General features: G+C 38.0%; 2 protein-coding genes across 2 annotated transcripts; both read right to left on the reverse strand.

The window, feature by feature from the left end:
• Positions 1–860: 860 nt before the first annotated feature.
• LOC113534557 (extracellular calcium-sensing receptor-like) lies at positions 861–4,060 on the reverse strand. The gene is made up of 6 exons (XM_026927445.3): positions 3,873–4,060; positions 3,376–3,667; positions 2,421–3,233; positions 2,117–2,344; positions 1,902–2,025; positions 861–1,768 (listed from the first exon to the last, which is right to left on the reverse strand). The coding sequence occupies exons 1-6, from the start codon at positions 3,959–3,961 to the stop codon at positions 861–863; spliced, it is 2,454 nt and encodes an 817-aa protein (XP_026783246.2). The 5' UTR covers positions 3,962–4,060.
• Positions 4,061–11,329: 7,269 nt separating this feature from the next.
• LOC113534750 (extracellular calcium-sensing receptor-like) lies at positions 11,330–14,114 on the reverse strand. The gene is made up of 5 exons (XM_053234998.1): positions 13,830–14,114; positions 12,876–13,688; positions 12,572–12,799; positions 12,364–12,487; positions 11,330–12,237 (listed from the first exon to the last, which is right to left on the reverse strand). The coding sequence occupies exons 1-5, from the start codon at positions 14,085–14,087 to the stop codon at positions 11,330–11,332; spliced, it is 2,331 nt and encodes a 776-aa protein (XP_053090973.1). The 5' UTR covers positions 14,088–14,114.
• Between the last annotated feature and the right edge of the window lie 4,551 nt (positions 14,115–18,665).

Consider the following 18,665-nt stretch of genomic DNA (forward strand, 5'->3'; position numbering starts at 1 on the left):
CTTAGATTTTGAAGTATAAGATATTATGAGGGTGGCATGCTGCATGGTTACATGCTAGCGTGGCAGCAGTGCCATCTACTGCGGTCCTGTAACCCTCTGCCAGGATCACTTCTTCCAGTACCCTTTCATATGGACTGCAGTAACAAATGTGACAATGCTATTTATTTGTTATCATATGTGTTAATTATATTCCTTACAACCTGGTCACAGTGCTTAAGCAGCTCAAATAGTGCTTCAGTTTGAGTGGGGATTTTTTTTTATTAAGACATGTAAACAGACAAACAGAAAACAACTGTGAAGTAATATTTTATTGCCTTTTCGCTTACATATTATTATATTTTCTACCTGAAATAGGATGGTAAAAAAGTCTAATTTTGGATATTTTAAATTTACCTTATCAGTATAATAATTTTGTAGGATATATGCATGTGTAATGTGTTAGATTACAGTGATTTTAGACGAGGCCAAGTTGCTGAATTTGCCAGATTAAATCAGCTTTCCATGCAGTAAGGTTAAACCAAAAGATTATAAAATTGGATCACTCCCCTTCATGGGTACAGCTACTTTTATTGATGATAGGCCTTTGTCAGTGTACTTATGATGTATGGAAATGCACATTTTGAGGGAAAAACTGTCTCAAAAGAGACATACATTGGTTATGTAATCATACTTAATGCACTAACCACTAACCATATGGTACTGCAAAGTCACAGAATAGATAACAGTTTATTTACTGCAGGTATTGAAATAGTAGCTCTTTATGCAAATCCATTTGAAAGGTTTTCATTTAAACTAGAACATGCCCTTTAAATAAGGTACATACTTTAAACATTTTAATAGTGGCTATCTATACAGCTCAATCATTTAACAGGTGGTTTACCCATCATTTGCTTCTTAGTGTTCTTCTCTGGTTTCAGTATGATTATATAACACTTTGGAACAAATATGCAGAATAGTAAACCAAAGCTTGATGTTAAAATGGCAAATATTTCTACAGCTACAGTGAATTTTCCAGGAGAGCTGACATAAGCAGGAATGAAGGTGATCCAAACTGCACAGAATATGAGTATGCTAAATGTGATGAATTTTGCTTCATTGAAATTGTCAGGCAGTTTGCGGGCCAGAAAAGCCAAAATAAAACACAACACAGCCAAGAGTCCGATATAACCTAGCACGGCCCAAAATCCGAAAGCTGAGCCTACATTACATTCTAATATGATCTTTTCCTTGTAGTACTTCATATTTTTGTAGGGAAAGGGAGGGGATATTGTTAACCAAAGTACACAAATAATGACCTGTACAAGAGTGAAGGCAAGTACACTGAGTCTCTGCTGTAGAGGCCCAAACCATTTCATGACATTACTACCTGGAAGTGTAGCCCTGAAGGCCATTAACACCACTACTGTTTTTCCCAGAACACAGGAGATGCAGAGGACGAACGTGGTCCCAAATGCTGTGTGGCGCAGCATACAGGACCATGCAGAAGGCTGACCAATGAATGTAAGTGAACAGAGGAAACACAGAGTTAGAGAGAACAGCAGCAAGAAGCTTAGTTCAGAATTATTTGCTCTAACAATTGGAGTGTCCTTGTGTTTAAAGAAAATTACAGCAATGCAGATGGTGAAAGACACTCCTAACAAAGAACATGATACAAGGATGATCCCCATTATTTCCTCAAATGACAGGAATTCCACCAGCTTTAAGACACAGGTATCTTTCCTGTCATTAGACCACAGTTCAGGTGGGCACTTGATACAAGCAATAGAATCTAAAGAAGGAGAAAACAAATAGCAGTTTAGGAATACCAGTTTGTAATTCTACTGTGTTTATTTACCTAATAAAACTTTAAAATCTTTTTGAATCTTTTGTGGATCATCGAAGCTAACCACTATTCATGATACCTGTTATATTATTGATTTCCCCCTCTGCACATGGTATACAGTCAAAGCAGCAGATTGGCCTTCCTTTCTGCACAGCCTTCCTCGTGCCCAGGGGACAGCTTGGACTGCAAACTGAGACCGGCAACTGAAAACCATTTTTATTATATATAATTATTGATAATTTTCTAATACATTTATTGTACATATTATCTGTTCATACAGATATTGTCATTTACCTGTGGTTTGTTGTGGGCCCAGGCTATACTGATGTTGTTAAATGACAGCTGAAGGTGTGTTTGCAAGGAGCCATCGTAGAAGCCCACTTTAACAAATACTATTTTACCATCGTTACCTTGTTGCCAATTCAGCAGTTCATACCTAGCTGCTGGGTCTCCATTCTCATCAAAGTATACATCCTCTCCAGTTGTAATTGTGAATCTGAGTTTCTTCAACTCAGTGAATACCTAAATAAAGCATTACAAACTCTTCTGTCATAAATACAAGTACATATTTTTCATCAGGCTATATTGTTACACTTACCTGCCATGATTTGTTATCTGTTATGTTTGCACATGCAAAAGAACCTTCTTGTCCACTGTCCCTCTTTGAACAGCTATATCTGTTATGCAGGGCATAAGCCACAGCGTAAACAGCCTTGTACACATTATTTGCGATTCGTAATTCTGAAACATCGGTATAAAGGTTTTGAACTTGTCTGAGACTTTCATTACCTTTGCACATTTCTTTCATCTCAACATTTTCTTGTGTGGAAAACTTACATTCAAATATTGTCTCCCACACCTCTTTGTAAATAGCTGCACCAGAAGCTGGGTTAAGCTTGGTCAGAAATTCCCCTAGGCCCTTGATTTGAGCTTTTGGCATAGCAAATCCCATGGATCCTTTCAGAAGATGCTGCCATGGAGCATTAGCTGGGTTTATATCAGAGATCCAGGACTCACTTCCAATCCACTGAAACCCAGTCAAGTTCTGTAAGGCCATTTCCTTTAGAAGAATCCCAAGGTCAGAATATGAGACAAATGCTACAATAATTTTGGAGGTTGAAGCTTTGATAATCTCAACTAATTTCAGAATTTTTTCTCTGGAGTCTGTCCTGAAGAATGCTTTGGAATATTCAACACAGATTCCCTCTTCTTTGGCTGCAATGATGAATTCATTTATGCCATTGTTCCCATAGTCATTATCACTACATAGGGCCCCTACCCATGTCCAACCAAAATGCTTGACCAACTTAGCCAAAGCTCTGCTCTGGTAGTAATCACTGGGAACAGTTCTGAAGAAAGATGGGAATTTCTTCCTGTCACTTAGGCATGCACATGTTGCAAAGTGACTGACCTGCAATACATAGATTTCAATAAAATATAATTTATACTAAACATTCGTTATTAGGCATGTTATTAATTTAACGTCAAAAGCATGAGATTTTTCTTTTATTCAAAACAAAGTAGTTTTTGCACAGAAAAAAAAGTCATCTTACCACAGGTATGTGCAAAGGTCCCACAGTAGCAGATATGGCAATAGAGGGACTGGAGGATGTTTCACCTATGATTGCTTGAACTGTATCAGGTTTGGAGCAAGACATTCCAGATGTATTTTTTCCATTCTCATTAATTAAGGACAAAGAGGCTCTTGTAGTTATTTCTACTGATCCACAGGAATCATAAATTTTATAACCCAATTTGACTCCAGGAAGAATATCAGTTCTGTTGTTGATTTCCTCAATGGCAAATAACATTGTTTGTGCATTTTGAAAATCACGGAGGCTTAAACTACCAGACAAAGAAAAAACATAACTACTTTCCAGTGAACCATATAAGCACTAATACAGTAAGAAGTTTATATATGGTATGCTGTAATGCAAATAATTGTAGAAAAAAGAAAGAAAATGTTTCTGATGTTCTTAAAATGAGTAGACCTAAAGCTGTTGTTATCATTCCATTTACCAAAATTCAGATTCCCCTAATGTCCCCTCACCTTCTGCATTTTGGTTGCCAGGGCTCAGATGTAAAGACATGTGTTGTCCGGTCCCATTTGACATGGAAGGAAAAGATACCACCAATCATTACATCCCCATCTTTGCTGAGTAGAGGAGGATTGGGCAGCCCTAGAAGGCTGCAGGGAGGATCACCTGCTCTCACCTGAGTGAATAAAAGCCATGTGTGCAGGAACCTCATTCTCATCCCACCCTAAATACCATGACTGCTGTTTAAGCTTTTATAGTAGTCTTTGACTCCCAAATTGAGCAGACCCTTGGGAATAGGTTTAAGAAGTGCATTAGCTCATTATTTTGCACTGCTTACTAGGAAGCATTTTTTTTTAATTTTATTAAACTGTTGTATAAATCTATGTACAAATATACTGTATATTCTCATAAGTCTCTTTTAGTGGCGTTTGCTTTATGTATATAGCAATATCAGTTGTACCTAGTTATTGCATCCTGTATCCTACCAGTCAAGTCAAGTCAAGTCAAGTGGCTTTATTGTCATTTCAACCATATACAGTCACTACAGTACACAGTGAAACAAAACAACATTCCTCCAGGACCATGGTGCTACATAAAACAAAACAGAACTACATGGCACAGTAAGAGACAGTGCAGTGCTGCCCAGTAAACAGTTCTAGTGTGAAAGTGTCAGATATAACAGGTAGTGCAAAAGAATAACAATACAATAAATTGCTGTGAATGTAAACAAAACAACTATGACATAGTTTTCAGCAGATAAGCTCATACCATATATGGACATAGCAGTTATTTGGGTAGCAGCCAGGTAGGGAGTATAGTATAGTCGTTGAGAGGATGGGTGGTCTTCCTTGCTGTCACGTCATTTTGCACCTCAAACTGAGCATAGAAGTTGTCCAACACATCTGGAAGGGAGGCATCACTGTCACAGACTATCTTGTTCTGTAGTTGGTGATGGCCTGGATACCCTCCCACATGCGCCGCATGTAACCGCTGTCCTTGAAGTGGCTATGGATTCTCTGGGTGTATGCGCAATTTGCTTCTTTGATGGCCCGGGACAGTTTGGCCCTCACTGTTCTTAGGGCCACCTTGTCGCCTGTTCTGAAGGTGGAGTCTTGGGTCCTCAGCAGTGCACTCCCCTCTGTGGTCATCCACGACTTCTGGTTGGAGTGTGTGGTGATGGTCTTGGAGACAGTCACATCACCAGTGCATTTGCTGATGTACCTGGTCACTGATGCTATGTATTCCTACAAGTTGGTGAGGTCGCTGTTGATTGCAACATGTGCCAGTCACTGTGCTCAAAACAGTCCTGAAGAGAAGAGATGGCTCCTGCTGGCCAGGTTTTGAAATGCTTCAGAATGTTTGGAGTGTCTGACAAAAGGTCTGTATGCTGGGATTAGTCTAACAGAGATGTGGTCTGAGTAGCCGAGGTGGGAGTGGGGATCCGCCCGGTATGTGCCATAGATGTTTGTGTAAACAAGATGTTCAAAAGTCTTAGGCACATGCAAAGAAATGCTGTAGAGCAAAGATGCATTCAAAATAATGAAATTAAATGTTACTACATTAAAAAAATACTATAAAGAGCAGTAAACAGTAATAAATGAAACAAAGTCAATATTTGGTATGACAATCCTTCACTTTAAAAAAATAGTAGTCTCAGGTAAAATTTGTGCAGTTTTATATGGAAATTAGCTGTAAGTTTTACTGAGCATTTTGCAGAACCAGCCACAGTTCTTCTGGAGACTTAGACTGTCACACTTGCTTCTTATTTTTGCAGGAAAACCCAGCAGCCTTCATTATGTTTTTTTTTGTCTGAATCAATCAATAAGAAAAATTGGTCTCTTATGTAATATGCTGCTTTCTTTACTGACATACAAACATTTTTCTGTAACATTTAATTTTGTGCTGGAAATCTAATGTTTGGAAATCTAAAATGTTTTTGTACTGAATACAAAATAGGTTGCCTAAGACTTTTGCACAGTACTGTGTATATACAGTCAGGTCCGGAAGTATTTGGACAATGACAGAGTTTTGGTGATTTTGCCTTTATACACCACCACAATGGATTTGAAATAAAACAATAAGATGTAACCGAAATGTAGACTTTCAGCTTTATTTTAAGAGGTTCCAAAAAAATTTTATTATTTTGGCATTTACTACTTAGGAATTACATCCATTTTCAACAAAGTACTTCTGTTTTCAGGGGCTGAAAGGTATTTGGACAATTGACTGACAAGAAGTTAATTGACCAGGTGCGGTCCATTCCCTCATTACTTCAAGACAAATGAAGCAGATAAAAGGTCTGGAGTTGATATCGGGTATTGAGTTGGCATTTGGCAGCTGCACGGCTGGAGCCACCACTATGAAGTCCAAGGAGATCTCAATGCAAGTGAAGGAGGCCATCATTAGGCTGAAAAAACAACATAAATCTATAAGATAGATAGCAAAAACCTTAGGTGTGGCCAAATCAACAGTTGGGTACATTCTTAAAAAGAAAGAAAGCACTGGTGAGCTCAGCAACATCGAAAGGCCTGGAAGACCACAGAAGACAACTAAAGTGGATGATCACAGAATCCTTTCCTTGGTGAAGAAAAACCCCTTCACAGCATCAACAGAAGTCAAGAATACTATGGAGAAGGTAGGCGTATCATTGTCAAAATCTACAATCAAGAGACGCCTTCATGAATGTAAATACAGAGGGTTTACAACAAGGTGCAAACCACTGGTAACATTCCAGAACAGGAAAGCTAGATTAGACTTTGCCAGAAAACATATAAAAAAGCCTCCCATGTTCTGGAATAAGATTCTTTGGACTGATGAAACCAAGATTAACTTGTACCAGAATGATGGGAAGAGAAAAGTATGGTGAAAGAAAGGGACAGCTCATGATCCAAAAAGTATACCACATCATGTGTCAAACATGGTGGAGGCAGTGTTATGGCATGGGCATGTATGGCTGTCAATGGAACTGGGTCACTGGTGTTTATTGATGATGTGACTGCTGACAGTAGCAAGATGAATTCTGAGGTGTATAGGGCTATACTCACATACTCTGCTCACATTCAGCCAAATGCTACAAAACTGATAGGACGCCACTTCACAGTGCAGGTGGATAATGACCCTAACCATACTGCGAAAACAACTCAAGAATTTTTGAAGGCAAAGAAATGGAATATCCTTCAATGGCCAAGTCAGTAGCCTGATCTCAACCCAATAGAGCATGCTTTTCACTTACTGAGGACAAGACTGAAGGCAGAAAGACCCACAAACAAGCAGCAACTGAAGGTGGCTGCAGTGAAGGCCTGGCAAAGCATCTCCAGGGAGGAAACTCAGAATTTGAGTTTGGGCACCAGACTTCAGACAGTCATTGACTGCAAAGGATTAAAATTATGGTTATATATACAATTATGTCACTTTGTCCAAATACATTTGAGCTCCTGAAAATGGAGGTACTTTGTTGAAAATGGCTGTAAATTCCTAAATGGTAAATGCCATATTTTTGTCGAACCTCTTAAAATAAAGCTGAAAGTCTTCACTTCGATCACATCTTGATTGTTTTATTTCAAATCCATTATGGTGGTGTATAAAGGCATAATAAAAAAACTCCATCATTATCCAAATACTTCTGGACCTGACACTACACATATATATAATATGACCACCTGCCTAATATTGTTTTGGTCCCCCTTTTGCTGCCAAAACAGCCATAACCCGTCGAGGCATGGACTCCACTAGATCCCTAAAGGTGTGCTGTGGTATCTGGCACAAAGACGTTAACAGCAGATCCTTTAAGTCCTTTAAGTTGCGAGGTGGGGCCTCCGTGGATCAGACTTGATGGCCAGCACACCCCACAGATGTTCGATTTGATTGAGATCTGGGGAATTTGGAGGCCAAGTCAACACCTTGAACTCTTTGTCATGTTCCTCGAACCATTCCTGAACAATTTTTACAGTGTGGCAGGGTGCATTATCCTGTCGAAAGAGATCACTTCCATTAGGGAATACCGTTGCCATGAAGGGGTGTACCTGGTCTGCAACAATGTTTAGGTAGGTGGTATGTGTCAAAATGGCATCCACATGAATGCCAGGACCCAAAGTTTCCCAGCAGAACATTGCCCAGAGCATCACACTGCCGCCGCCAGCTTGCGTTCTTCCCATAGTGCATGCTGGTGTCATCTCTTCCCCAGGTAAATGATGCACACGCTCCCGGCCTTCCACACAGGCTACACAGCCCCATACGCAGCAAACTGTGATGCACTGTGTGTTCTGACACCTTTCTATCATAGCCCGCTTTAGCTTTTCAGCAATTTGTGCTACAGTAGCTCTTCTGTGGGATCAGACCAGACAGACTAGCCTTCGCTTCCCACACGCATCAGTGAGCCTTGGGCACCCATGACCCTATCGATAGTTCACCGGTTGTCCTTCCTTGGACCACTTTTGGTAGGTACTAACCACTGCACACAGGGAACACCCCACAAGGCCTGCCATTTTAAAGATGCTCTGATCCAGTCATTTAGCCATCACAATTTGGCCATTGTCAAAGTCTTTCTAATCCTTACGCTTGCCCATTTTTCCTGTTTCCAACACATCAACTTCGAGAACCGACTGGTCACTTGCTGTCTAATATATCTCAACCCTTGACGGGTGCAATTGTAACGAGATAATCAATATATATATATATATATATATATATATATATATATATATATACATACATATACACACACACCGATCAGCCATAACATTAAAACCACCTACCTAATACTGTACTGCCCCCTTGTGCTGCCAAAACAGGGAAGATTTGAGGGAAGATTCTCCTCTGATACGTGCCTTTCTAGTTTCAAGTCTAGTTTATACTGTTCATAATTAGACAAAAAATATTCTGGACACTTAAGCCTGTTCATTTTGTCACAGCAAATCCATAGTTAACGTGATAAACTACACCATGTACTTACTCTGCTAGCGGCACCTGTATGAAATGAAAGTAATTGACTGAGTAAATCCACTGTAAATTAACTTGGGCTCAGCTGGTTAAAAGTCATTGCAAAAATAATTAAGAAGAGAAAAGGAAGTTTTGAGAAAAGGTCTAGCATCATTTCTTTGCACAAAGAAGGCCATTTTATTTACCAGATCAGCAAAAAATATCCTTGGATATATTATAAAAAAGGTTCAAAGCTGAAGGACTTTTGATTGAAAACAGACGATAGTTATATGTGTGAGGACTATCAAGAAAAACAGGTGAGAAACAGCAGGAAGGATTGCATCAGACATCAGTGAGACTTGGCAGATACAACTTAGTGCACAAACTCTTTGACACAGAATCAACAAACATGGGGTACAAAGGTGCTGAAATAAGAGGAGTATTTATTCAAGCAACAGAAGTAGATTTTTCAGTATGATAATGATCACAAGCATACCAGCCACCTTTTTAAATAATACGTTCCAGAGCCCTGACTTAAACACTATAGAGCATCTATGGGATGGAATGGAGGAGAAATGAGCAGATTGTTGATGATCTAGTGTGGACAAACTGAAAGATTTGTTGGTTAAATCTTGGAAGAAACTTTCACCACAACTGTTGTCAAGAAGTTCTGCAAAAAAGGATGGCAGGCTATATACTAAATCACTGTAACTACGATCCTTAATGAAGCCACCATTGAGTGTCCAAATACATTTTTGTCAAATTTTGAATTTGAGTGTTATTTATATATTTTTAAATGTAATCTATTTTGATAAATGTGTTGGTTGAAAAGTGTTCTTGTGGCATTTTTCATAAAAATGTGCTGCAAAGGAGATATTTGATATTTAATTTTCATTTAAGCTAAAACATGTCGATACATTGTTACACTGAAAAACAATATCAGCATGGAATTCACTCAAGAAAAGTGTGGTATCAATTTCCACACAAAAAGTCTTTGTAAATTTAACTAAGCATATTTTAAGTAAGGTTTCATTGCACCAAATATTACTCTCCTAAGATATGTAAGTTAATTTGACTAGCAACTTTCTTGTTTTATAAGTACATTTTACACAAAGCTGAGTTACACGAACTACAAAAATCTCAACCCTGTAAAAAATACACATCATCTAAACATTATCATTACTACTTGTTACTAACACCTTCAATGGTTCCAACCAGAAGTAGCACACCAATGAATAAGTGCACTCATATCAACCTTCATAAAGACTGAACTGACAAAAACCAAGCCAATTAATAAAGTAAGTTGAGTGCGCGCATGCACTCGTTATACCTGACTGAGAAACACAAAGAGGGTGAACCAAGAAAATTTTACCGAACCCTTTGATCTTTCAAAACATTTCATAATGCAATAGCCCTATGCCTTAAAGCTGACACATAACAAGAAATATTGAAAACAATCTATCCATAATGCTCAAATTTAAATCAGTTTAAAATTCTGTGAAAAAATATGGAAATCACATTCAAAGACCACGCCCCCAATTTAGTATAATAGTAATAAAATAGTAAATTTAACCCAGTAAAGGAAGTAAATTATACACTTTGGGTTTTAGCCCCATATTTACATGAAGTAATTTAGTACAGAACCTACAGCATTTAAGTAATTTTAATAATTTGCTTTTTTGTGTAAAAAATGGGTTGTTTTTGTCATATTTACTGAACCACGGAATCATTTTTTTCCAGTGTACATCATTGTGTGATTACTGCTGTCAGGTTTTTACATCCAATCCACTGATGTACTATAACCCCTTTAAGCAGACAGCAAACAGCAAAAAGCCAAACAGAAAACAGTAAAAAATAATAATTTATTTGTCTTTACGCTGAAAAAAAAAAGATTAAAAAATGTGATTTCGATTATTTAAGATTTATCTTTAGTAATCAGTATAATACATTCATAGGATATATGCATGTGTAGTGTCTTAGATTACTGTAATTTTGGACAGGGCCAAGTTGCTGAATTTGTCACAGATAAATTCAGCTTTCCATGGAGTAATAATGAACCACAAGGTTTTAAAACTGGTCAGTTATCCTGCATGGGTACAGTTATTTTCACTGATGATAGGCCTTTGAAAGTGCACTTACTGTACATACAATATGTAATATAGGGAAATACACGTGCTGTGTGGTTTGAGACATTTTTTTATCTCCCCTATTGCTCAGATAATGGTCGAAGCAAGCAGGATCTCTTTAGGGCTTAAGCTGGGAACAAACATAATTTAAAGAAAGAGAAGATTTTGTGGGAAAAGCTCTCTCAAAACATATGTGAAAAGACACATTGGTTATGTAATCATGCTTCTTCCACTAACCACTAATCATATGTAAATGGTACCACAAAGTCAGAAAAAAGATAACAGTTTATATATTGCAGTTATTGAAATAGTATATGTTTATGCTAATGCATTTTAAAGGTGTTACTTTAAGCTAGAATGTGCCTTTAAAATAGAATACATAATTTAAACAGAGCATATTAATAGGAAATTACTAGACAGCTAAATCATTTAGCAGGTCCTTTACTCATCATTTGCTTCTTAGTGTTCTTATCTGGTTTCAGGATGATTATATAACACTTTGGAACAAATATGCAGAATAGTAAACCAAAGCTTGATGTTAAAATGGCAAATATCTCTACAGCTACAGTAAATTTTCCAGGAGAGCTGACATAAGCAGGAATGAAGGTGATCCAAACTGCACAGAATATGAGTATGCTGAATGTGATGAATTTGGCTTCATTGAAATTGTCAGGCAGTTTGCGGGCCAGAAAAGCCAAAATAAAACACAAAACAGCCAGGAGTCCTATATAACCCAGGACGGCCCAAAATCCTATAGCAGAACCTACATTACATTCTAATATGATCTTTTCCTTGTAATACTTCATATTTTTGTAGGGAAAAGGAGGGGATATTGTTAACCAAAGTACACAAATAATGACCTGTACAAGAGTGAAAGCAAGTACACTGAGTCTCTGCTGTAGAGGCCCAAACCATTTCATTACATTACTCCCTGGAAGTGTAGCCCTGAAGGCCATTAACACCACTACTGTTTTTCCCAGAACACAGGAAATGCAGAGGACAAATGTGGTCCCAAACGCTGTGTGGCGCAACATACAGGACCATGCAGAGGGCTGACCAATGAATGTAAGTGAACAGAGGAAACACAGAGTAAGTGAGAAGAGCAACAAGAAGCTCAGTTCAGAATTATTTGCTCTAACAATTGGGGTTTCCTTGTGTTTAAAGAAAATTACAGCGATGCAGATGGTGAAAGACACTCCTAACAAAGAAAATGATACAAGAATGATTCCCATTATTTCCACAAATGACAGGAACTCCACCAACTTTAAGATACATCTGTCTTTCTTGTCATTAGACCACAGTTCAGGTGGGCACTTGATGCAACTTATAGAATCTAAAGGAAGAGAACATGAATATGAATTTAGGCCATTGCAATTCTATTGTATTTATTAACCTAATCAAACTTTGAAATCTTTCTGGGTTTCTTTGCATTATTGAACCTAGCCACTATTCATTACACCTGTTATATTACTGATTTCCCCCTCTGCGCAAGGTAGACAGTCAAAGCAGCAGATTGGCCTTCCTTTCTGCACAGCCCTCCTGGTGCCCGGGGGACAACTTGGACTACACACAGAGACCGGCACCTGAAAATCATTTTATTGTATGTAATTAATTTTCTAATACATTTATTGTACATAGTATCTGTTCATATAGATATTGTCATTTACCTGTGGTTTATTGTGGGCCCAGACTATGCTGATGTTGTTAAATGACAGCTGAAGGTGTGTTTGCAAGGAGCCATCATAGAAGCCAACTTTAACAAACACTATTTTACCATCTGTGCCTTGTTGCCAATTCAGTAGTTCATACCTTGCTGCTGGGTCTCCATTCTTATCAAAGTATACATCCTCTCCAGTTGTAGAGGTGAAATGGAGTTTCTTCAACTCATTGACTACCTAGATAAAGCATTTTAAACTCTTCAGTGACAAATACAAGTACATGTTTTTCATGAGGCTATATTGTTACACTTACCTGCCATGGTTTGTTATCTGTTATGTTTGCACATGCAAAGGAACCTTCTTGTCCACTCTCCAACTTTGAACAGCTATATATGTTATGCAGGGCATAAGCCACAGCGTACACTGCCTTGTAAACATTATTTGCGATTCGTAATTCTGAAACATCTGTATAAAGATTTTGAACTTGACTCAGACTTTCATTACCTTTGCACATTTCTTTCATCTCAATGTTTTCTTGTGTGGGAAGCTTACAATCAAATATTGTCTCCCACAATTCTTTGTAAATCGCTGCATCAGAAGCTGGATTTAGTTTGGTTAGAAATTCCCATAGGCCCTTGATTTGAGCTTTTGGCATAGCAAAACCCATGGATCCTATCAGAAGGTGCTGCCATTGCACAATAGCTGGGTTTATAGAAGAGATCCAGGACTCACTTCCAATCCACTGAAACCCAGTCAAGTTCTGTAAGGCCATTTCCTTTAGAAGAACCCCAAGGTCAGAATATGAGACAAAAGCTACAATAACTTTGGAGGTTGAAGCTTTGATAATCTCAACTACTTTTAGAATTTTTTCTCTAGGATCTGTCCTAAAGAATGCTTTGGAATACTCAACACAGATTCCCTCTTCTTTGGCTGCAATGATGAAGTCATTTATGCCATTGTTCCCATAGTCATTATCACTGCATAGGGCCCCCACCCATGTCCAGCCAAAATGCCTGACCAACTTAGCCAAAGCTCTGCTCTGGTAGTAGTCACTGGGAACAGTTCTGAAGAAAGATGGGAATTTCTTCCTGTCACTTAGGCATGCACATGTTGCAAAGTGACTGACCTGCAATACAGAGATTTCAACAGCATGTAATTTACTTTGTACATGTCTTTCAATATTAGGTATGTTCATGATTCACCATCAATAGCATGAATATTTTCATTCAGAACAAATTATTTTTACACATAAATGAAAAAATCTTACCACGGGTATTTTCAATGGTCCTACAGTAGTAGCAATGGCAATAGTGGGGCTGGAAGATGTTTGTCCTATGATTGCTTGAACTGTTTCAGGTTTGGAGCAAGACATTCCAGATGTATTTTTTCCATTCTCATTAATTAAGGACAAGGAAGCTCTTATGGTTATTTCTACTGATTCACAGGAATCAAAGATTTTATAACCCAATTTGACCCCAGGAAGAATATCGGTTCTGTTGTTGATTTCCTCAATGGCAAATAACATTGTTTGTGCATTTTGAAATTCACGGAGGCTTAAACTACAGGAACAAAAAAGAAAACTACATATCTTTTCAGTGAACCTCATAAGTACTAATACAGGAACAGGTTTGTAAATGGTTTAATGCTAATAGTTTAACATTTTTTTCTGATCTTCTTAAAATGAATAGCTCCTAAACCATTATTATAATTCCACTTGCCAAATTCAACCAAATTAAAATTCCCCTAATGTGCCCTCACCTTCTGCATTTTGGTTGCCAGGGCTCAGATGTGAAGACATGTGTTGTCTGGTCCCATCTGACATGGAAGGGAAAGATACCACCAATCAGTACATCCCCATCTTTGCTGAGTTGAGGAGAATTGGGCAGCCCTAGTAAGCTGCAGGGAGGATCACCTGCTCTCACCTGAGTGAATAAAAGCCATGTATGCAGAAACCTCATTCTCATCCCTCCTTAAATACCATGATAGCTGTTTAGCCATTTATATAACCCTTTGACTCCCAAATTGAGCAGACCTCTGGGAGTGGGTTTAAAAAGTGCATTAGCTCATTATTTTGCACTGCTTACAAGGAGGGACACATTTTTTTATTTTATTACGCTGTTGTGTAAATCGATGTACAAATCTAAATTCTGATAATAAGTCTCTTTTAATGGTGCCTTGGTTTATGTACATGTCATTATCAACTGGATTATTATTATTATTATTATTATTATTATTAACTAGTTATTGCTTCCTGTATCTTACACATACAATGTATGCACTACAACCATTCCTACCTAACCTCATTTTGTTTTGTCTTACCTTCAAATCGATTAAATGAATAAATTTTCATCAATCTACCAGAATATTCCATAATTAACTATCATAAATAGATTTTGTAAATTCATGTCACCATTCAACTCATTGCTCAGGGCCCTCAACAGCACTAGTGAATAGCTCAACAATGAATGATGCAGCTGCCACTGATAACCTTTCTAAAGCCAAAAATAGGTCTGGACTACACCAGACCAGGTCGTCCTATTGACACAGTCACCGTGGTACACATGTTTGTTCTTCTATCAGCCCCCAAACCTTTTAGCACACTGGCCTTTGTCAATATGTCAGTATAAATGCATTTTATCTTTTGCATAAGGCGAAACAATACAATTTAGCAGCAGCCAACTGACCACCACAACAACATATCAAAGAAAGGTTCCCACATGCATTGCCAAACAGATGCTCTGCCCCCTTCCTCCGTTCTTGTACAAAAGTTCCTGGAGTCTCAGTCAAAAACAGTTTACATAGAGTGCTTACTGGATATAGAAAGATGTCCCTCTGGTGCTCTTCAGTTTGGGGATCCTACTAGTTGAATATTGTTGAAGAAATCTGCAGCTCTCATGAGGGTAAAAAAAATTAAAAATCCTTTAATATCTCATGGCTATTCAGTCATAATTACATTTAAAAAACATGCCTACACATTTCTGCTATTAAGGCCTTCACAGGGAAAGTTAAAATGGGGGCTGTTTCTTCTAGATGTTAACAAGTAATCACATGATCAATATGGACAGGTGAGTAGTCACATGATTAATGTGGACAGGTGAAGTCACACGACAGACCATGTTTTCAAACCATATTGGGGAAAAAAACCTGGGGAACTGGACTTATATAATATAAACATACTATCAGGATAAAACAATAATGAACTATCAACCAAAAGAATATATAAAACATCTTAATATTTCAGTTTTCAATACATATAGAAAAAGCCTGCGTGTGATGTTAGGCAAAGTACCCAGATGACTAGATCAGAGACAATTACAGAAAAGGGGAGAAGTCCAGTTCCCCATTTAAACCAAGGTATAGTGCTGGTTTCAATGTACGTATCCAAAAAGATTCTCTTTGTAAGAGCCTTTTTAATCTGTTTCCACCTCTTATGAAGTTTGCTATATGGTCTATACCTGATATTTTTAACGTATTGCAACTGCTGTGGTCAGCCTCTTTATAATGTAGACCCATGGATATTGTGGGTTGCCATTTCTTATAGGATGTTTATGTTCGGCCAATCTTTCACTCAGTTTGCGCTTTGTTCTTCCAACCACATGAACACTCAAGTCTGTAAAGCCCCCCAAATACAGCTAATAAGTTTCAAACAAAGGTTGATTTATTTAAGTTTTATTGTAATCTCCAGGTGAAAGTTTGGTATCATACTAATTCCAGTCAAGCAGCTTCTTGCTCCCTTGCTCAGCTAGATACAACAAGGACACAATTCTGCCCAAGTCCAAACATATTCAATCACACTTTGAATACGTTCTCTAAAAAAATGACATATGAAGTGGACAAACTTTTCGCATCTCTGAGGAAAATGGATTATAATTTGTCAAAAGAGGAAAAGGTGTTAAAATGGCTTTCACCTAATGAAAACATCATAATTAAAGAGCCGATAAAAGAGGAGCAGTGGTAGTTTGGGGCAGAGACCAGTACCTCACAGAGGCCATGCAACAGCATGGACAACCATGAGTACTATCAGCCTTTATCGTCTAGCCCAATAGAACAAATGAAGATTACAGAATTTACAGAATAACTTACAGAAATGCTTCTACATGCAAAGAATGAATAATGGATTTTGCAAGAACAACATGATTTTCTATTGTGTAAAAGCCCGATAATCTCTTCTTTTTACGTGGTTTCCAAAATATACAAGAATGTAGGGAACCCACCAGGAAGACAAATAATCAGTGGAAATGAGTCAGTTACAGAACCAGCATCTAAATTTGTTGATTTTTCCATCAAGCCATTTGTTGCAGAACTAAGCTCTTTTATTCAAGACATATAGATATGTATTAAATAAAAATGAAGAGACAAAGAACATCGGATTATCATTTTAGTAACCACTGATGTTGAATAACTGTATACTAACACTGATCATAATGAGGGTTTAGAGGCTTTATCACATTATTTAGAAAAGAGACAACCAGAACAGATGCTCCCTGCTGCATTCATCTTGCAACTTCCAGAATGGACTTTGAATAACAATGGCATTCTGTTTGCCAGGAGTTTCTTGCCTGTGTTGGCATGTAAATTATATATATTTTTTCTTTTTCACTGATAATTTTGCGCTATTGGTTTCATTTGTTGTATATTTGACTTTTCCCTCTACCACATTTTCAAAGAATGCTTTTGTTTTTTGTGTAAAGACAGCAAGTGGAGGCCGTCCACGCCAGATCCGTCTAACATAATTCCAACAAATCTTCAACTAAAGTCTGCCTTAGGTGGAGTTAGCAATCCCCCAACTCCGGCATTAGAGCCCTCACAGCAGGGCAAATGGGCGACGGCTCGGTGACATAATCACGAAGCCAAAGCTAACTCTAAGGTTCGCTAGGAGCACCACTGGTCTGCGCTTCACATGTCTAACACGTTTGCTGTCCTCAAGGAGGCACCCGCTCAGTAACATTGTAGAGGTTTGTAAATTAGCAAAGGCAATGTCTGATGCAGTAATATGCTCTGGCCCCATCTCAATGTGGCATGGCTATGTAGCTTATAGCAGGTTATGGTCAGTGAACTCCTGGAAGTCCAGGGGGTGCTCCAAAAACAATGTGGGCTATATAGATAATTGGCGCAGTTTTGAGGGCAAGGCTGGCCTGTTAGGGCAGGCTGGTACTTATCTCACTCAGAAAGGTGCTGCTCTCATTTCTTGCAGCATAGCACATAGTTTCAGAACAGGCCTAGTTAATTGGTGAAAATCCAGAGCCAAGCCCAGGGAGCAGACAAGCAGGCTAAACTGACCATCTGCTGGCTGCACTGAGTCGTCACTCAGGTTCCACTATACTGAGACTGTGTCTGTTCCCCGAGCTAAACAAACATGTAGAAATACTCAGAAAGTTTGTTTTAGTAACTTAATTAACATAAAATTAAATCATACTGAATGCACAGCTAGCACCTTTTATCTGAAGCTAGGACCGTTAAATATTAGATCTCTTACATCTAAAGCTTATTTTTACTGAAACTATTACAGATCAGCAGTTTAATGTACTGTGTTTAACAGAAATGTGGATTAAACCAAATCAGTATGTAGCATTAAATGAAGCTAGTCCTTCAGGATATAGTTATGTACATTAGCCTCCTCTAATTGGCAGAGGAGGAGGTGTCACAGTTATTTATAATGATAATCTAGGCATCACACAAAATCCTAGTCAGAAATTCATCATGTTTGAAGTTCTCATACTACCATAACATATGTAGCCAGAAAAAATAAGTCTACCCAATCAATTCCACTAATTGTTATTTACAGACCCCTGGGCTATATTCTGAATTCTTTTGTGAATTCGTGGATTTCATCTCTAACCTAGTTGTTTCTTTAGACAAAGCATTAATTGTTGGAGATATTAATATTCATTTTAATATTGTGGAAGACCCTCTCAGAACAGCGGTTATGTCTCTTCTAGATTCAGTAGGGGTTAATCAGAATGTAATAGGACCCACTCATAATGGTGGTCACACTCTTGATCTAATACTAACATTCGGATTACATATAGAAAATATAGTCACATTTCTGCAGTCTGAAGCTATCTCAGATTATTACCTTATCTCGTTTAAAATGTTTCTTAGT

The sequence above is a fragment of the Pangasianodon hypophthalmus genome, chromosome 6, assembly GCF_027358585.1.
Source record: "Pangasianodon hypophthalmus isolate fPanHyp1 chromosome 6, fPanHyp1.pri, whole genome shotgun sequence".
Lineage (NCBI taxonomy): Eukaryota > Metazoa > Chordata > Actinopteri > Siluriformes > Pangasiidae > Pangasianodon > Pangasianodon hypophthalmus.

Excerpts from the sequence above, each read along its gene's own strand:
- LOC113534557 (XM_026927445.3), bottom strand. The coding sequence starts at position 3,961 with ATGATTGGTGGTATCTTTTCCTTCCATGTCAAATGGGACCGGACAACA. Across the intron at positions 2,345-2,420 it reads CAGATAACAAATCATGGCAG|GTATTCACTGAGTTGAAGAA; the intron begins GTAAGTGTAACA and ends TGCTTTATTTAG. Across the intron at positions 2,026-2,116 it reads GGGCCCACAACAAACCACAG|TTGCCGGTCTCAGTTTGCAG; the intron begins GTAAATGACAAT and ends AATGGTTTTCAG.
- LOC113534750 (XM_053234998.1), bottom strand. The coding sequence starts at position 14,087 with ATGTTATTTGCCATTGAGGAAATCAACAACAGAACCGATATTCTTCCT. Across the intron at positions 12,488-12,571 it reads GGGCCCACAATAAACCACAG|GTGCCGGTCTCTGTGTGTAG; the intron begins GTAAATGACAAT and ends AATGATTTTCAG. Across the intron at positions 12,238-12,363 it reads GGAAATCAGTAATATAACAG|ATTCTATAAGTTGCATCAAG; the intron begins GTGTAATGAATA and ends CTCTTCCTTTAG.